General features: G+C 36.0%; 1 protein-coding gene across 2 annotated transcripts in view; it reads left to right on the forward strand.

Moving 5' to 3' along the window:
- Nucleotides 1-16358, forward strand: part of LOC149474280 (protocadherin-9) — a 495964-nt gene that overhangs the window by 115123 nt on the left and 364483 nt on the right. Inside the window, exon 3 of one of the 2 annotated variants that reach the window (XM_089668342.1) lies at nt 4778-6075. The exons of the other annotated variant lie outside the window; for it this stretch is intronic. Within the exon in view, the coding sequence (XP_089524468.1) occupies nt 4778-4906 (129 nt within the window). The 3' untranslated portion in view covers nt 4907-6075. Of the gene's footprint in view, nt 1-4777; nt 6076-16358 lie in introns of those variants that run through there. 2 annotated transcript variants of the gene reach the window in all.

The raw sequence follows: 16358 nt of genomic DNA on the forward strand, positions 1-16358 counted from the left end.
TTACTAAACTTTCAAACTTCAGTAGCACAGTGAAAACTGCACAAGTAGTAATAATAAAAGTAATTTAGCAAAAAACTAATCCAGTTTAGATTTAGTAGTGTTAATCATATGAATGTGCCGCAGTGAAGGTCATCTCGATGCTCAGGCTTTTTGCCAGCAGACCAGCAAGATATTATTTAATTCCATTAGAATTTTTTTCTCTCTGCAGACCCAAATGAGTAGCACAGCAATCTGCAATGCTATGTATATTTAAACTGCCAAAGTTTCTCTTTACCCCCTGCTAAAGTCTGCAGATTCAGTTTAAGAGAAAGTTGTGCCATGTTATAATAAATGCAAAATAAATAAGTGCATGTGCCAGCGTAAAGGTTAGTATGCTGCTCTGGCAAGTCATGCTTATAACAGTTATTCTGGTTTACATAGGAGACTTCCTATTTATTTTATTTCCCAGACCTTCTCCAATACTACTTGTAAATTAATCAGTGGATACAAATAACGGCTATCTCTTTCTCCTGTTATGCACAGCTTTTGGGCTGACGTATTGAAAGTCACTTTATAGTCAATTTGCATATGCATTCCTAACATAAACTAAATGTTAATAGTTCCCATGACATTTTCATCTAACTGATGGCCAGATTCGAGACACTCCACACACATAGCAACCAAGCAAACTAGAATTTCAGATTTATTGGCACGACAAAAGTTGATTAAGTGTGCATTTTTTATATGACCGGTATATCTTGGATTGCCAAAGAATATTCCCTAGCAGCTATAAAATATGTTTATACAAACAATGCAAAGGGAGTTTTTAAGAAGAAATACAATTGCTCATTATTTCAAACATAAATTATGGATTAACTGAGTAAACAACTTGACCTTTTAATCTTCTTGAAAATAAACTGTAAATACCTTTTAAAAATTAGTTAAATCATGACTCATTTATATAAAAAATAAAAAAAAATATATAAAATGTTGTTAGATTTTTACTGGAACCTCACATGATGGCATTCAGCAGATTTTATGGTAGTTTATTGCAGGCTATAAAGCTTTATATTTTCAGTTTTCTGAAGTTTTGAACCGGCATAATATGAGTTAAGAAAATTAAATTTAATGTTATCTTAGGAAGCGTAGGAAAGGATGTCTAAAGTGCAGTTGTTCTTGCTCTTAATGCTTTTATAAGATGTGTCTATTCAACAAAAATAAAATGTACTTTTCCTCACATTTTCCTCTAATGTGGATTTTTTTAGATCCTTAATGAATCTAATGTTAATGTATAATAAAAAAATGAATGTGTAATCTCCATAGAACAGGTCTAAAAAAAATTAACTGCAAATGTCATACAAATGAACATTTATATGTAGCATAAGGTGTTTCATATTTATGTCTGTACGTAAGCATGTGTTTAATTAGCTTCTTTCTGCCATGTTACACAACTCTGCTTTATCACTCTTCCCTATCCACCGTTTGGGCCCAGCCAGTTATAGGGGTGAATAATAAGGATTGATGCTAAGAAGAGAAAATAGTGAGTAGCTACCTGGGGTTACCAATCACATTTTAAAGTGTAGACTCTTTGCCATGTTTTTAGAAGTCACTGTCTTAGATGTGAATTCTCCTCTCTTCAGAGATATTTCCTGTTGTTTCCCATTGCACCTCTAGCATAGGAAGTGAATGGAATTCTTCGCAGTGGGACACCTTTATGAAAAAAGAAACCTGATAGAGGTTTGATTATACATATATATATTTAAACTGTGAGGTATTGAAAACCCTTGACTTTTGGGATTTTTTTGTAGACCGATATTTCTATATTAGACTTACAGTATTTCTGTTCTCATAAAGACACCAAATCATTGCAGCTGATGTAATTTAAAAACAAAAGAGCATAGGAAACAATACTCGGTTAGTAAATTACCTTCTATGGCCTTGTGAAAGACATGCTATCACATCATAATGAATTTGATTGAACAGAGTTGAATGCATAAAACACACAGAAAACTGAATTGAATTATCACTTGTTTAAACATTAGCATTGTTTCTTTTACTATCTTAATGAAAAAGCCCAGAAAAAGCCTATATATGGTGCAATGAACTTTAAATCTGAATTCACATCAGCTCAGAAAGAGTGAGGGAGTCCATGTGAAAGCTAAGCAGTTCTTCCTGCAGAACACCTACTAGAAGCCTGTGAAATTTTGTCTGTTTACTATGCCAGCCATCTAGAAACCAAGACATGCCAGTTCCTAGTATAAGGTCTGGTGACACCTTCTCTTGCATTTCTGCTGCTAACTTATTACTTTAACCAGTCTGCTAGGTGTAACTGTCTATAGGGTGAGAGTTGCAAAGGCAGAGCAGAGGCTAAGAATGCCTCTTTGAATACAGGTCATTTTTCTCAGACAGTTCTGACATCACACTTAGCCTGAGTAAAGCTGAAAAAAATGCATGTATGTGACTGGTTGTCCTATTGTAAGTAGCCAGTTGGTGCGACTGGTTGAATAGTATGTACTCAAAGGCAGCATTTTGAAATTTACTGCATACTGAAGCACATTGCATAAGAAATCTTGCAAAATTTAAGGAAGATGAGGCACGGGCTACATTTCAGGATATATTTGGCTATGCCTGGATTTCAGCTTTAAAACAGTAAATTTACATGAAGCTAACTAACATAGTTGCATTTTCCATGTTCCTTCATCCAGGTTTAGGGAAGATACAACTTCTGCTAATTCTGTTAGTGTAAAAATCAATGTTTAATAAATCAGTGTTAACCACAAACTAACACGTTTGTTGAAAATGTGTAGGAAGTGTAGAATTCTAGGAAACATATTTCTGCTATGTTTGTCTCCTTAGCTGCTTGGTTTTTTTTGTTGCACATCAGTACTATATATATATATATATATATATATATATATATATATATATATATATATATATATATACACACACACACACACTGTGTGTCTATATATATATATATATATATATATATATTAGTACCTGTGCACAGAGGTACAAATACAGCCTTAGCAGATGACATTAGCTTGCCTAAAGCCATAACTTTGTTTACATGCCTATTGTACTTATTACCTGTTGCATGTACATCTATTGTAGAGATTAAAGACTGTTGACCAAATCTATAGATTATGAAATATAATAGAAATATAATATTTCTCTGATGTGATTTGGTAAATACGGAGTTCTTACCCAGAAGTGAAAGGTTAAACACAACAACCAAAATGTATTGGTAAATAGGATGGAGGTCTAAACTAACACAAACAATCTATCTAGTTACATAAAAGAAACATTATTAAGAAAGCTTGAACATAATAAAAAATACAAACAATGAGACAGAAAAGACATAAGACAAACATTTAGATATAAGTGCAAGGGATAAATTCTATAATTACTGTGGAACTGGATGTACAAGTTCCATTCTCTTTCCCTGGTGTTCCCAAAGAGAACCTCTCTCTCTCCAGTGTCCATAATTATAGGCCTCTCCTCCATTAATTTTCATGGAGTATCTCTGATTGGTTGGCAAATCTATTCCCTTTCATAATTGGCTAACTTCAAATTTAGCGTACACCAACCCCCTTTAAGGCAAATCTTGACCCACCCTTTATGGAATTTAAGCATGCAAGTTCATGACCTTTTCCTGGGAAACTAAGTATTCATGAAAGGCTGGCCACCTTGATTGCATATCTAAATGAGAGGTCCTTTGAAGTGCATATTTGTGAAGCCAACAGGTTTGTCCCATTGTTAGATAAACTAACTCTGGCACCGAACTGTCTGAAAGAGGATTCTCAGCAAAGACTTCTGTTATACAGTAAAGAAGGTGTAATTAATAGAATTTTCCCTTTGGCAACTATGGTGTCTATAGAACAGGAATTTATGGGAAGGCATATTGCACACCCAGATTGATACAGCTCTAACTGAAATATATTCATAATTACAATATTATTTACAGTGTTTATTGGAGATTTCACATAAACTCATTTTCTAACATAGACCATCTCCATAAAGTCCCCAATTCTGTTGAGACAGCCCCATTTCTCCCTGTAGAGGATGCTAGGTCATGCCAGGATAGCTCAGAGGGGATATGAACAAAGCTAAATGTCTGGTTGGAGGTTGTGGTGTATACAGAATATTAAAAAAAAGGACAGGATCTTGCTATTCTATTCACACAGTAGACCCATATCACTCTTATAGTGAATACCTGTACACAGAGCATGTGGGGGAAGGGGGGGGGGTGCAAAAGAAAAGAACTGTGGCAGATTGTGTTGTTTGAAGTTCAGCATCCACATGCACAGGCCCTTTCATTGAGCTTTACATGAAACAATATTGCACCTAATAAATACATTATGTTATTACAATTATGATTACTTCATTGCACTCTGCTGAGATAAGTGAGTTATTTCTCACTTCTATTACCTGTCTTGTATCTAACCTTGTGAGGTTAGGTATTTGTGTGACAATCAGAAGTAGAATATTCTCTTCAAAAAAGTGAACTCCCAGCAGGTCAAAGTTAGTGGTCTACATGTCAAAGCTTCTAATATTGGAGGAACATTAGGCAAAGGATATAGATGGACAACTAGTAGACTAGATTAAATAGCAAGCATAGAATCAGATTATTTTACCAGAGGGAAAAGGATATTTGTTTTACAGTAACATTATTATCTCTCAACATTATTTCATGTTAAACTCGCTGATGTCAGGTTAATTTTAAGGATTACAATGAAAAGTTGTGGGTTACGCTTGTCACTGATTTTTCCTCTCTAATTTTTGAATTAATTAGAAAATGGCTACCGGGGATGCAGGAATCATCATGGATAAGTCAGAATTTGTAGCCACTAGACAAGTATCTACAACTCTGGTGCCCCATCTTTTTTCTGGGAAAGACTCTAAGAACCATCATACCTTGTGACCGCCATGGCTATTCCTTACCATCACACAGGGGTGGTCATACATTGGCTGTTTTATAAATATAAGGGTATGGTTGAGAATGACTGCAAGTTGAAGATACCATTGTCAAGCAAAGTTAAACATGAAAAGACTTTTTTTATTTAAAAAAAGAACATTGGCATAATTATAAATATATGTAATAACATAAACATAACTAAATTGTGTTATACCTGTACTGTGTAAAATTATCCTTTAAAATTCCAGAAATGTAAATCTGTAAAAAGGGACATAGCTTGGTTAAATATTGTTACCAATAAACAGTTTGGCTTTTCTTTGCTGTTTTAACCAGTTTTAAGGTCACCAGTCAGTACTAGCTATGAGTACTGCCACAGATCATAAAACTTTCGGTTTATATTTCTGAATTTGTTTGGCAGAATGTATACGGTTAATAGCGACACTAAAAACAAAATACTACTTGTTCTTTCATTTATGATTAATAACAGTCCTGGTGTTTGTATGCGTGTATATTTAAAAAAATATATCCAATTAAAGTGTTTGTGCCAAGGAATTTATTACCGATTCCATATGTGTGAAGCAAAATTTAAAAAGTGTTACCTAGCCAGCCATGTGTTAAAACTATAAAACTTTTCCTGCACACCTGACAGTATATTGAATTTAAGAATGTTTTCATTTGTTCCTGTTGTGTGTGGCACATACTCATGGTCCATGGTGCCTACTTGTCTATGGTAGCTGAATGATGTTAGCAGTTCAGTCTGAGAACCTTGCTCTGTAATCTTGTTTTTGCTAAGTATTATTGGAAATACTAATCGAAACTGTCAGTAATATAATGGGCCATTGTAAACTATAATTTATATAAAAATAATGACAATTAAGATCTTATGATATTTGACAATGTATTGTGTGCCATTTTACCTTCTGTTATGTTTTTTTGTTCAAATGTATGCAAGTTAATTTATTTTCCAAAGGGATTATTTTATATAATGTGTCTAAAAGCTAATTGCACTCATTCATGTATATTTTGTAACTTATAAAATTTGTCCTGCCTTTTGCTTTATTATATGTAGACTTTTTTCTTACAGACATTTTTTCATTTCCTTATAAAAAGTATGCTACTCTTTCCTAAATGTCACTGTAAAATTAACAATAAAGTCTAATAAGTTGTTTTATACAGTTTGGAGATTTTGTCCTGAATTTAATTGGTCGTCGTTTACAGACTATGTTACAGAATGTGTAATAAAATGGGGTCACATGATATTCCTATTTCAAAAAGTAGAACCCTGGCCAAAAAGGTTTTTTTGGGGCTTGGATATAGAGGGGAAGGGATAGAAACTCTTTCAAATTATACTGTCATCTGTAAGAGCAGATCTCTCGGTCCATCTTTCAGAATACAGTATCCTGGTAGGTGAGGATTCCTCCATCCACCTCATTTATATGTAGATGTAGAGAGCTGTAGATGGAGGAATCTGTTGCTGGCAAAATAAAAAAAAAAACAGTGTATGGCCAACTTTACCTTTCCTGGAGAAAATGCTTCCCCAGTTTAACTTCAGTGTTGTTTGCATAACCAAAAATCTAGATGTTTTAACCTATGATCTTTGCCAAAACGATATCAGAATTTAGAGATCTAATTACCAAATGCCCAGTCTGTAAGCATGTGACCAGCACTGAATGCTATATGCAGTTTAATTTTTTCTGGGAAAGGTAAGTATTACACTCTATCAATCATCTATGCTGGAGCTACCCCACATTCTAAAGCAAATTATTACATGGGCCAGATTTTAGGGGAGAAGAAACAGTCAACCTGCTTGTGCCACCCTGCAAGCCGATGAAAAAGAAGGGACTTTCAGAGGCAAAAGGAGGAAGTTACTGGTGGAAATGCAGCAGCAATAGGATTTGCTGCTATAGTGTTGCCTCTGACAATAGGGAAATCCACAGAAACAGCAGGATCAACCAAGTATTTACTAATAATAATATACATGACTGACAGCTTCTGCAACCAGAAAGACAACATATTATTAATGATAATGACATCAATAAAAATTGGTTTATTAACAGTTTAAACAAAACCTTAGTGATAACAAATGAGAAAATATCTACTTTAATAATAAGCCCCATGTGATCATGTGTGTGTGTGTGTGCACCCTTTCTTTTTTTTTTTTGCTTTTTTTATGTATGCACATGCAAGATGAGTAAGTTGTGTGTATGTGTGTGTTTGTGTGTATTTAAACAGTAAGCAAGACACATGGGGGTGGATTTACTAAAGGCAAAGAGTCTGTGCACTTTCCAAGTGTAACTGCACGCATTTTCCCCAGAGCTTAGTAAATGTGGTAAAGCTCTGCTGATTGCCATCATTTAAACATGTGCAAGCAAAATGTTTTTTTTTCACATTTTCCTTTCATCTTATTGGGTATTCTTTGCAAAGTGACGCTTTACCACATTTACATTTACTAAGAAAAATGAGTGCAGCTGCACTTGCAAAGTGCACAGTCTAGTACCTTTAATAAATATACCCTCCCACACCCAAATGTGCTTACATTTTAATGTAATCATTACTGTTTAAAGAGAATCATAATATACTAGTTTTACTGTTGTTATGCCTTGACTTAAAGTAAACACTTGCAAGGTTTTACTTAATTTCTTCTAATTAAAACATGAATTGGTTTAACCTTTAATTAAAGCATATATCCACAGTAAACTAATGAAGGCAATCTGAGATGTACTGCATTTAAAAACTAAAAACATCTAACTGACAGTGAAATCACTGTAACAAAAATTCTGGGCTGACATATGACAAGCATATTCATTTTTGCTTAAATGTAATTTAACCTATTGATAACAAAACACTATGGAGTTTATTTACTAAAGCTGGAGAGTACAAAATTAGATGCATTTCTGCATAGAAACCAATCAGCTTCCAGGTTTTATTGCCAAAGCTTAACTGAACAAGATGAGGTTAGAAGCTTATTGGCTACCATGCAAAGCTGCACTAGATTCCGAGTGAACCAGTTTTAGTAAATCTACCCCTATGAGTCAATTTTCACCTGTTCATCCTATTTGCCATTGTCTTCAAATATCTGTGGGAACCTAGTGAACTCTTTCTTACAAATTTAAAGTTTTTACTTTCTATGCACTAATTCTACTTTACAACTTTATCCATAATTGCCTGAATTAAAATATATTAATCTGAAATATTAATAAAAGTGTCAGTTATGATCTGATTTACCAGGTGAAAATAAAATAGGTAAATAGGCACAAAAATTTTTAACATATAACAAAATGCAGTACTGGTAATGAAGTCTGCATTACTGGCAATCTCAAACTGTTAGTACAACAATGGTTTGCAAGCTTTAATGTTGGATTCACTCATTTCCATTTACGTTTTCAGAATTTTATATATGTTGTCACCAATCGTACATTTCTTATGCTGTCAATATCATAAATTGGCACTATAATGTAAGTTTATATATAATTAAAAAGAAAAAAATGTATTTAACCTATATGAACAAGCACCATTTAAAACTTTTGATAATGTTTGTGTATGTGTGTTGATGTGCGTTAAAACATGCTAAAATATAAAGGTGTGAATCAGCACTAATTTATTATAACCATTATTACCAAACCAATATTCACAAGACAGATTAAGAAACATTTACACAAGATGCATCCCAAATCTGCATCTTTCAGAGGTACAGGGGAGGAGGAGAGACAAGCTGAGTGCCCCCCCACCATGGGGGGGGGGTGTCCCCCAGAGGCTACCAAGGAGAAGGGAAACAGGAAACTAGGTTTAGAATCTAAAAAATCATAACTTCTCTTCATTCTGGATTCAAATGGAGTGGATGTGCAGTATGCTGCGTGGGTGGGGAAAAACTTTTAGGAATGTCTCATGTGTATCATTAAGTATTGCCATCAGTTTTTCATTAATAAGATTCCCTGGATTCTACTTTTAATTTAAAAAACATTTAAAGTCAGGGATTTCCATGCATATGCAAATGACTGCAAAAATATGGGGTATGACTATTCCTGGAGATGTTCTCGAGTGGTTGATGGAGCAGTACTTCCCAGGGATCCTTATGGAGGTTAAGCGAAAGTACAGTATTGATTCACAAACAACATAACTTAGGGCAATTTTACCAAATGTGAGTCATAATACGGATGTCTGGACAACCCTTGAGAAGGCTGTAGAATAGGAAGTGAAAAATATTACAATATGTGCAGGAGTATAGTTTCAATAGGAATAGACCTTATAAGAATTTTTCAGGGATTCAACATTGTGAAAACATGTAAAAATTTCTAACCAAATTGCAGTCCAGTCCTTGGGGAATAGAACTTTGTTAAGTTCTGGCTCCCAGTGAGTGCAGTAAGTTTGGATTTGACAAGAAATTCTTCTTGAGATAAAAGAACACAATAAAGAGACGTGGAAGGATTAGATCTACATAGGAATTCAAATGCTGTCAATGTTAGAGGTGAATCTGTATTCTTGAGCAAGGAATCAATAAAATGCGTACATTCAATCAAATTGTATATATTGAAAAGTTCTGCATGTATGAAGTTTTAAAGGCTAAGTTCTTCTAAGGATAAATTCCAGCTTCCCTGTAATGTACCAACATACCAATAATGTACCTGTGTTGCAGAAAAGAACACTACATATTCTAGTGTGGCCATTACTTAAGTCTTCAGTGTCATCCACATAAGATTCCTCCATTACTTCCTGGACCCTTAGGGCATGAAATCCATTGGATAAAATTACTTAATCAGCGGACCTCATTAACACACTCCCTGCACCGGTCCTCCCCTCTCCAGGAAATTGCTACTGCCCACCTCTCTACTTACATGCAATCATTACCAGTGAGCACCATTCTCACTGAATACACAGCCAGTGTCTTCCTCTGATGATTGATTGTTTTGTACCTTATCTTCATCTTACATAGATTGTTCATTTGGCAGTGTGTGCAGGAGCTGAGCAATCACATACCAGCCTATTTGGATCAGAGCTGTGGTACTGAAAACAGGAGAGGTGTGTCCCTGGTTGTCTGTAAAGCTCACCATACACTATAAAGTCTGATTGTACAATCCTCTTTAGATCCACCATCAACTATGTAGTGCAAAGGCGTGACTGATTGGATACAGAGTGATAGGTGTGTCTTCCTATTATATGGTATTTGTAAATCTAAAGGAGAATGCACAGAGATTGTATAATCAGATTGTATAGTGTACAGCCACCTTTATACACCTAAAATGAACTAGTGACAGTGTCATTAATTGTTAATGCACCTCAAAAGTGGAAACACACATTTTGCTATGTTGAAAATTGGGTGTGGCAAAATGTGCAGTAAAAAGAGTGCAAACTGCAACATGCCAAAATGTACCTACTTTATCACCTGTAGTGCAGCTAATTGAAATCAATGGGCTGCCCTATGTGTGTCGCAGAAGAAACATGCCAAAAAACATGCGCTCCCACTAAGCTAGATATGAATGGCGCCTGAAAGTGAAATTGGTGTGTTTACAAAATAAAAATTACATCTGAGTGTCAGAGCCCACTCTCTCCCATATACTTGTATAAATCTGGCCAAACACTATGCAATTTGATTGTACAATCTCTGAAAAATTCCTTTAGTTTTACCAAAACTAAGGAATAGGAGGACCCACCTGAACAATCTATTCCATTTGTATCAAATCAGGCAGGCCCTTGCACTACATAGCTGAGGGTAGATCTAAAGGAGATTGTACAATTTAGATTGTACACTGTATGACCACCTTAATGGAAGAAGTAGGAAAGTGGGTGGAAATAAAAAAGAGGTGGTATAGTAATGAGGTAGGTGTTGTCCGGAGTGGTAAAGCAGACCCTATTCTGTGATGCAGTAAGGCAGGGCATGATGGGATAACATGAAGATGATGGGCACATAATCCTACGGGAAGTGATGAGCTCAAAAAGCATTTTTTTAAAATTTTGAACAGAGACTTGCAAATTCAAATTTGCCATTGACTAGGCAAGTGAGAGATAAGGACATTGGAATGGCTTGGACAGAAAAAACATTAGAAAAGGCTTCTATTTTTTATGAATATTAGTGAAATTCTGCCTGAAAAGATGAACTTAGCTTAGATATTGGAAAGTGCAAGCCTTATGGCTTATGGGAAAGGAATAGACCATCTGAAAGCCCAATAAAATCCATCCATGAAGCTGGAGGGAATCATGCTATCCAGGAGCAGGGGACATTTGAATTAGTGGAGAAGGGTGTGAGAAAATGAGGCTTGTAAAGCATTTATGTGAGTAGGTATTGGATTAAAGGTTTTTGGACGTAAAGTGTGGGTGGATACAGATTACAGGTGAGAGTGGGATAAGATTGATATTAAGGATATCTATAAAGGTTCACAAAGAAGCATCTGAGGTATAGTTTAGCTGAATTAGCAGAACAATTAGGGCCTCTGTCTAGTAATAAGGGATAATAGGTACTCCAAGACCTCCAGGCTAATTTAGGTTTTTAAAGAGTGGTTCTGTAGACCCTGGGTTTAACATTTCCACAAATAAATTTCAATAATTGTGATTGAAGGCACCATAGTATGTATGGGGAATTAAGCATATGTAAGACACAAATAGGATAGAGTAGTTTTGGTACAATCAGCATTTTGATTATGTGCAAATGACTGAACCAGGAACATGGGAATGACCCCAAGATAATTAGTAAGAGGGAGTATGTTCCTCATAGATCAGCATGAGCTTAATGCCTAAAAAAGGAAGGGGGGGGGGAATCCATTGAAAAGGAAATTAGGGTTGTAAAAACCATAACATGAGAAAGGTTAGTGAATTAATGAATAAAAACTGTAACAAAAGCATGAGCAGGTTGGAGAGAAAGTAATGCGGTAAGGTTACATAAAGTAGAATGTTGTCATGTTGTCTGTCAAAGCCAGTTTTTTCCAGTTGCCTAGATTTTGTTGGATGTATATTGCTAGGGGTTCAAGAGCTAAAATGAACAGTAAGGAATATAATAGGAAATCCTACCTTATCCTGGCCCTATTGGAGAGGAAGGGGATTCAAACCTGTGGAATTTGATAATTGTGAAAGCAGGTTTTAAGTAAGAATGTGGGGGTTTAGGGGCAAAGAAGGGCAATTTGTTAGCCAGCACAATGTATATTTTGTTCCTGTTAGCATACCATTTGTGGCACCGCAGAAAGTGGTGCTTGACCGTATCTGTTAAACAAATATTGAGATTTATGTGAAGACACTCTGCACACTGATTACACATCACATGATAATGTTTAAAGAGGACTGTTGGGTTATATGATTGTGTATAATGGATTTATGAGCTTCCCAAAGTGTGGTGTAGGATTGACCTGAAATTTCAGTGAGTTAAAAGTACTCATATGGTTTAGATTTAAGGTCAATTAAATATAGTAAAAGCAATGGGGGGCTGTGGTTTGCTCAATAAGGACTTACACGTTACTAAGATATGGCCATGGCCATGATCTGACCATGGTACTTCAGGATTGATACCAATGGGTATTAAGGGATAAACGAATGGGAGACAAAGATACAGTATTCAGAAATACTGTATCTCAAGAATGTATAGTCCTTTGCTATCGGGTGGTGCTCTCTCCAAACATCTATGAGACTGTGAGAATCCAAGGAAGGTACACTGCAAATAGGTGTATAAGAAATTCAACAGGTGTGACATGAACTGGACTTTTCTCATGTTGGGGGTGTAACAGTGCAGATGGCAACCCCTGTGTATTGAAGATAGTCTGTTAGAATTAAATAAAGTTCCAATACACACCACATTTCTTTACAGGGACACTTGCCTGAAAAATATAGTGGGAGGTTAAAGAGGAGGAAAAGTGGGCTTCATGAAGTCATGCTTATCAACCCTTTTAACTCAGAGACATCTAAAGTGCTTAACCCTTTTCTCTGGTGAGTCATATAGTAAGGTAAATCTGTCCTAAAGAAGCTGGAATGGGGTATGGGGGCATCCAGGGCGAAAACCTTGGAAAGGTGGGGGGCTGGGAAGAAGAGAAGAAAGGTACAGAATGAAGGAGGCAAAAGGCCCAGAAAAGCAGAAGATAAGAAGGCACTGTGAACGTTAGAGATAAAAAAGGGTAGTTTAAGGACAATGCAAATGGTTTAGGAACCCATTGGGTGTCAAAATGTAGTTGAGGCACCAATTAGCCTCCAATTTGGTCTCTGGGGTAACTCTGGGGCGGCATGCATTTCCCTTGGCCTGGAACAGCCTCAGTGCTATAGATAGCTTAAAAGGAAGGTATCCCACAAGAGAAAAGGTGGCAAATGAAGCTATTTGTTTCCCTGAAAAAAAGATCAACAAAAGGATGAGTTCAGACATTGGGATTTTGTAGCATAAACCATTCACATATAGAAGAGTATGCAAATCTCAGAGAACAACTGACTAAAATGGGAAAAGCCCTCAGTAACAAGTAAATATACCATGGACAAGGACAAGTAGGAGGCAGGGCTGGGACATGTAAATCTACAAAATGCTATATTCTGATTCATAAGTACAGTATGAATGGTTGCCTGAGCTGATGGCAGAACACAGTCCCCATGGACAGGAAGCCAGATCACTATTGCCAACTGATGGCGCAGCCTGCAGCAAGAAGGGGCAGTGCAAATTGAGAGAAAAGAATTATCACTGCTCAGGAAAGTGGTAGCAAAATCCCCATTCATTGCAGAGTCTACTGCAGTCAGTCATGTCACTGCTACACAAAGGAGGATGGAGCCTCCACCTGCACAAAATTAGAACTGGTTTTGTTAAGCAAACAAAACTAAAAAGCAACCTGCACTTGAAAATCAAAGGATCACCAGTTTCAAAAGGTTGCTCAAGGCAATATTTAGCCTTTTTAGTCCCACTGTGAAAGTGATCACAATCAGAAAAAAAGGCGCACAGAGCTCTTAGAATAAAACAATTTAGCAAAGTTATTACAAAAATAGTGGTTATCAACAAAAGCAGGTAGCCCAAAAAGTATCCGCAAAGGACATATATTACAGAATTAGGGCAAACATTCTAGTTTTAACAATTATAATAAGGCAAAATCCTAAGCATTATAACTCAGCGGCATAGAGCTGGACTTGTGCAATTAATATTCAACCACTTGAAAAAGGAACAAGTTCGATCATTGAGAGCTAAGCCCCACTCAGTGCTGATATCAACAATGTCTTAACAAATAAAAGGCATACAATCAATGATGTCTGGATCAAAAATCTTAAAAGAAGAACAAACCATATTTGTAGAATATTAATAAACATTTTCTTGAAACCGCATATTGTAAGTGAAAGTTATCCACTATAAGTAAGCGTTGCATCAAAGCTAATAAAGGGGGCTAGCGAACCTCACGAGAGAGAACCACAAACATACTTATTCTCCTTGTAGAAGAGATGCTTGTGAAGAGATGTGGTTGCAATATACAAAAACTAAATGGCGATTCTAGTATTGGGAGGAAACTATTCAGTCTCAGTTTGCTTAGAAAGACATGCAGTTCGTTGCTGCCAGAGAGGTAAGGATGTGGAACTCCCTTCTACAGTTGGTGGTGTCTACAAGAATGTAGATATTTTCCAAAACCTTTTAGATAGGCATATTAACAAACACAATATAAAGTAATATGGGAAATAGTAAGTGACTTAAACACATGCACACATAATCACTAACTCAGGTTGAACATGATGGACTGGTGTCTTTATACAACCTTACTAACTTTGTTTCACAAACTGGCACACGCCATGGTGGTAATTCTGTACTCATAATCCAACATGCAGGTGTGCATAAGATAGAAAACACGTAAAGGAATGTTCCCGCAGGGGAACAGTCAGGCATAGGTATCCCTGGCAAAGCCTGGAAATGATGGTTGGGAGCACCAATCATTTGGGGTCCCAAAACCAAGATTAATAAAGTAGGTCTTGAGTTCAGTAAGGGCAATGACTTTGAAATGTTTGCTCTGGTGGACAAACACTAGTCTAAAGGGAAATCCCTATCTATACTGGATGTGGTGGGACTATAAGGCTTGCAGGTAGGGTAGTGGTTTTACCCATCTATCTATCTTCTTGAGAAGGTCACAGAGTGTTTGAAGAAAATAGCCTGGAACGTATTACCAATGACATTAAGCCAAAAAGTATCTGATTCAGTATCTCATGGCCTTAACACAGAGAGTAACTGTTTCAGACTGCTCTGGCACTTATTGAAGTCTGCCAGAAAATGACTGGCAGTGCTGGCACCATTTTGGTGGTGAGTCTGCACAGAAATTGCAAGTCTGCTTGCTATTATGTTTTTAACTTATGGGGTTGACCCATGGTCCAGGTATGATCCCCTGGTGTTACAATTTTTCTAGAAGAAGATTGGGAGAAGATCAGCTAAAGTTTGATAGTGCTAGGATGGTCAGGGTGTCAGGGGTGTGTTGATATTGACTAGTGTGCTTCTGTTTAGGTCTGTCATGTGCCCCCTTTCTTTAGATTTTTCTAAATTAGTACAATAGCTTCCTAGGTCAAGTACTTTACATTCTCGCAAACAGAAAAGCAGAATGTATGGTTTACTGTTGATGATAATTAGGGTGAATAACTAAGGATGTAAAGGGCTGTAACCTCTATAAATATATAAATATAAGATACGGTACACAATTTACAGAATTATTTTCATTTTCTAAGAAGATTAAATAAATAAGCAATTTACATTATTAATACATTACAGCATTGTGTGCTGAACAAATTTTCTTTAGTTATAGCCATGGAATGTTAGAAAAGTCAGTCATTTGTGTCCTTGAGATTGCAGTTATGATGCAGTCCAAAACTCTACATTATCCTACAACACATTTCTCAAAGGAGCTACTGACTAGCCATTGGAGCGTATATTTCATTTCTGTTGAATGACAGAATTTCTTGGGCCTGTGGAGGTGTTTATTCAAAAGAAAAAAAGAGCCTGTCTGCCTTTTATAGCTACAGAATACAATATATGTAGAAAGGAAAATGCACTGCTAGCATTAAAACATTATGTGTGTATTTTTTCCCTGGTGAGTCACAATCATTTTATGCAACTGCATATATACCATCAAAGGAAATTTGTTGATTTAAACATATTTTTATGTATATTGCCAGTTACTAATATAAATGCAAATTGATAATAGACAACGTAAGTTATTGTTCATCCTATTGATCTCTGTATCTATCTATCTATCTATCTATCTATCTATCTATCTATCTATCTATCTATCTTATATCTGTCACTCTATTTATCTACATCTACCCATCCAGCCTTGTCTTTATTCATTTGCTTATTTTAAATTATTGTGCATACAAATAGATATATAGAATCTCCTCTACTTACAGTATATACCACACAGTCCTGCAATTGTTTCACAAAAATCATAACTTCAGTGTCATGCCCCACTGCCCATTCATTTAAACTACCCAGTGATATTACTGAATAAGTGTCCCACCATAAAAGAAAATTCATAGCATTATACCG

The sequence above is a fragment of the Staurois parvus genome, unplaced genomic scaffold, assembly GCF_062004578.1.
Source record: "Staurois parvus isolate SC_StPar_1 unplaced genomic scaffold, SC_StPar_1.0 ptg000007l, whole genome shotgun sequence".
Taxonomy (NCBI): domain Eukaryota; kingdom Metazoa; phylum Chordata; class Amphibia; order Anura; family Ranidae; genus Staurois; species Staurois parvus.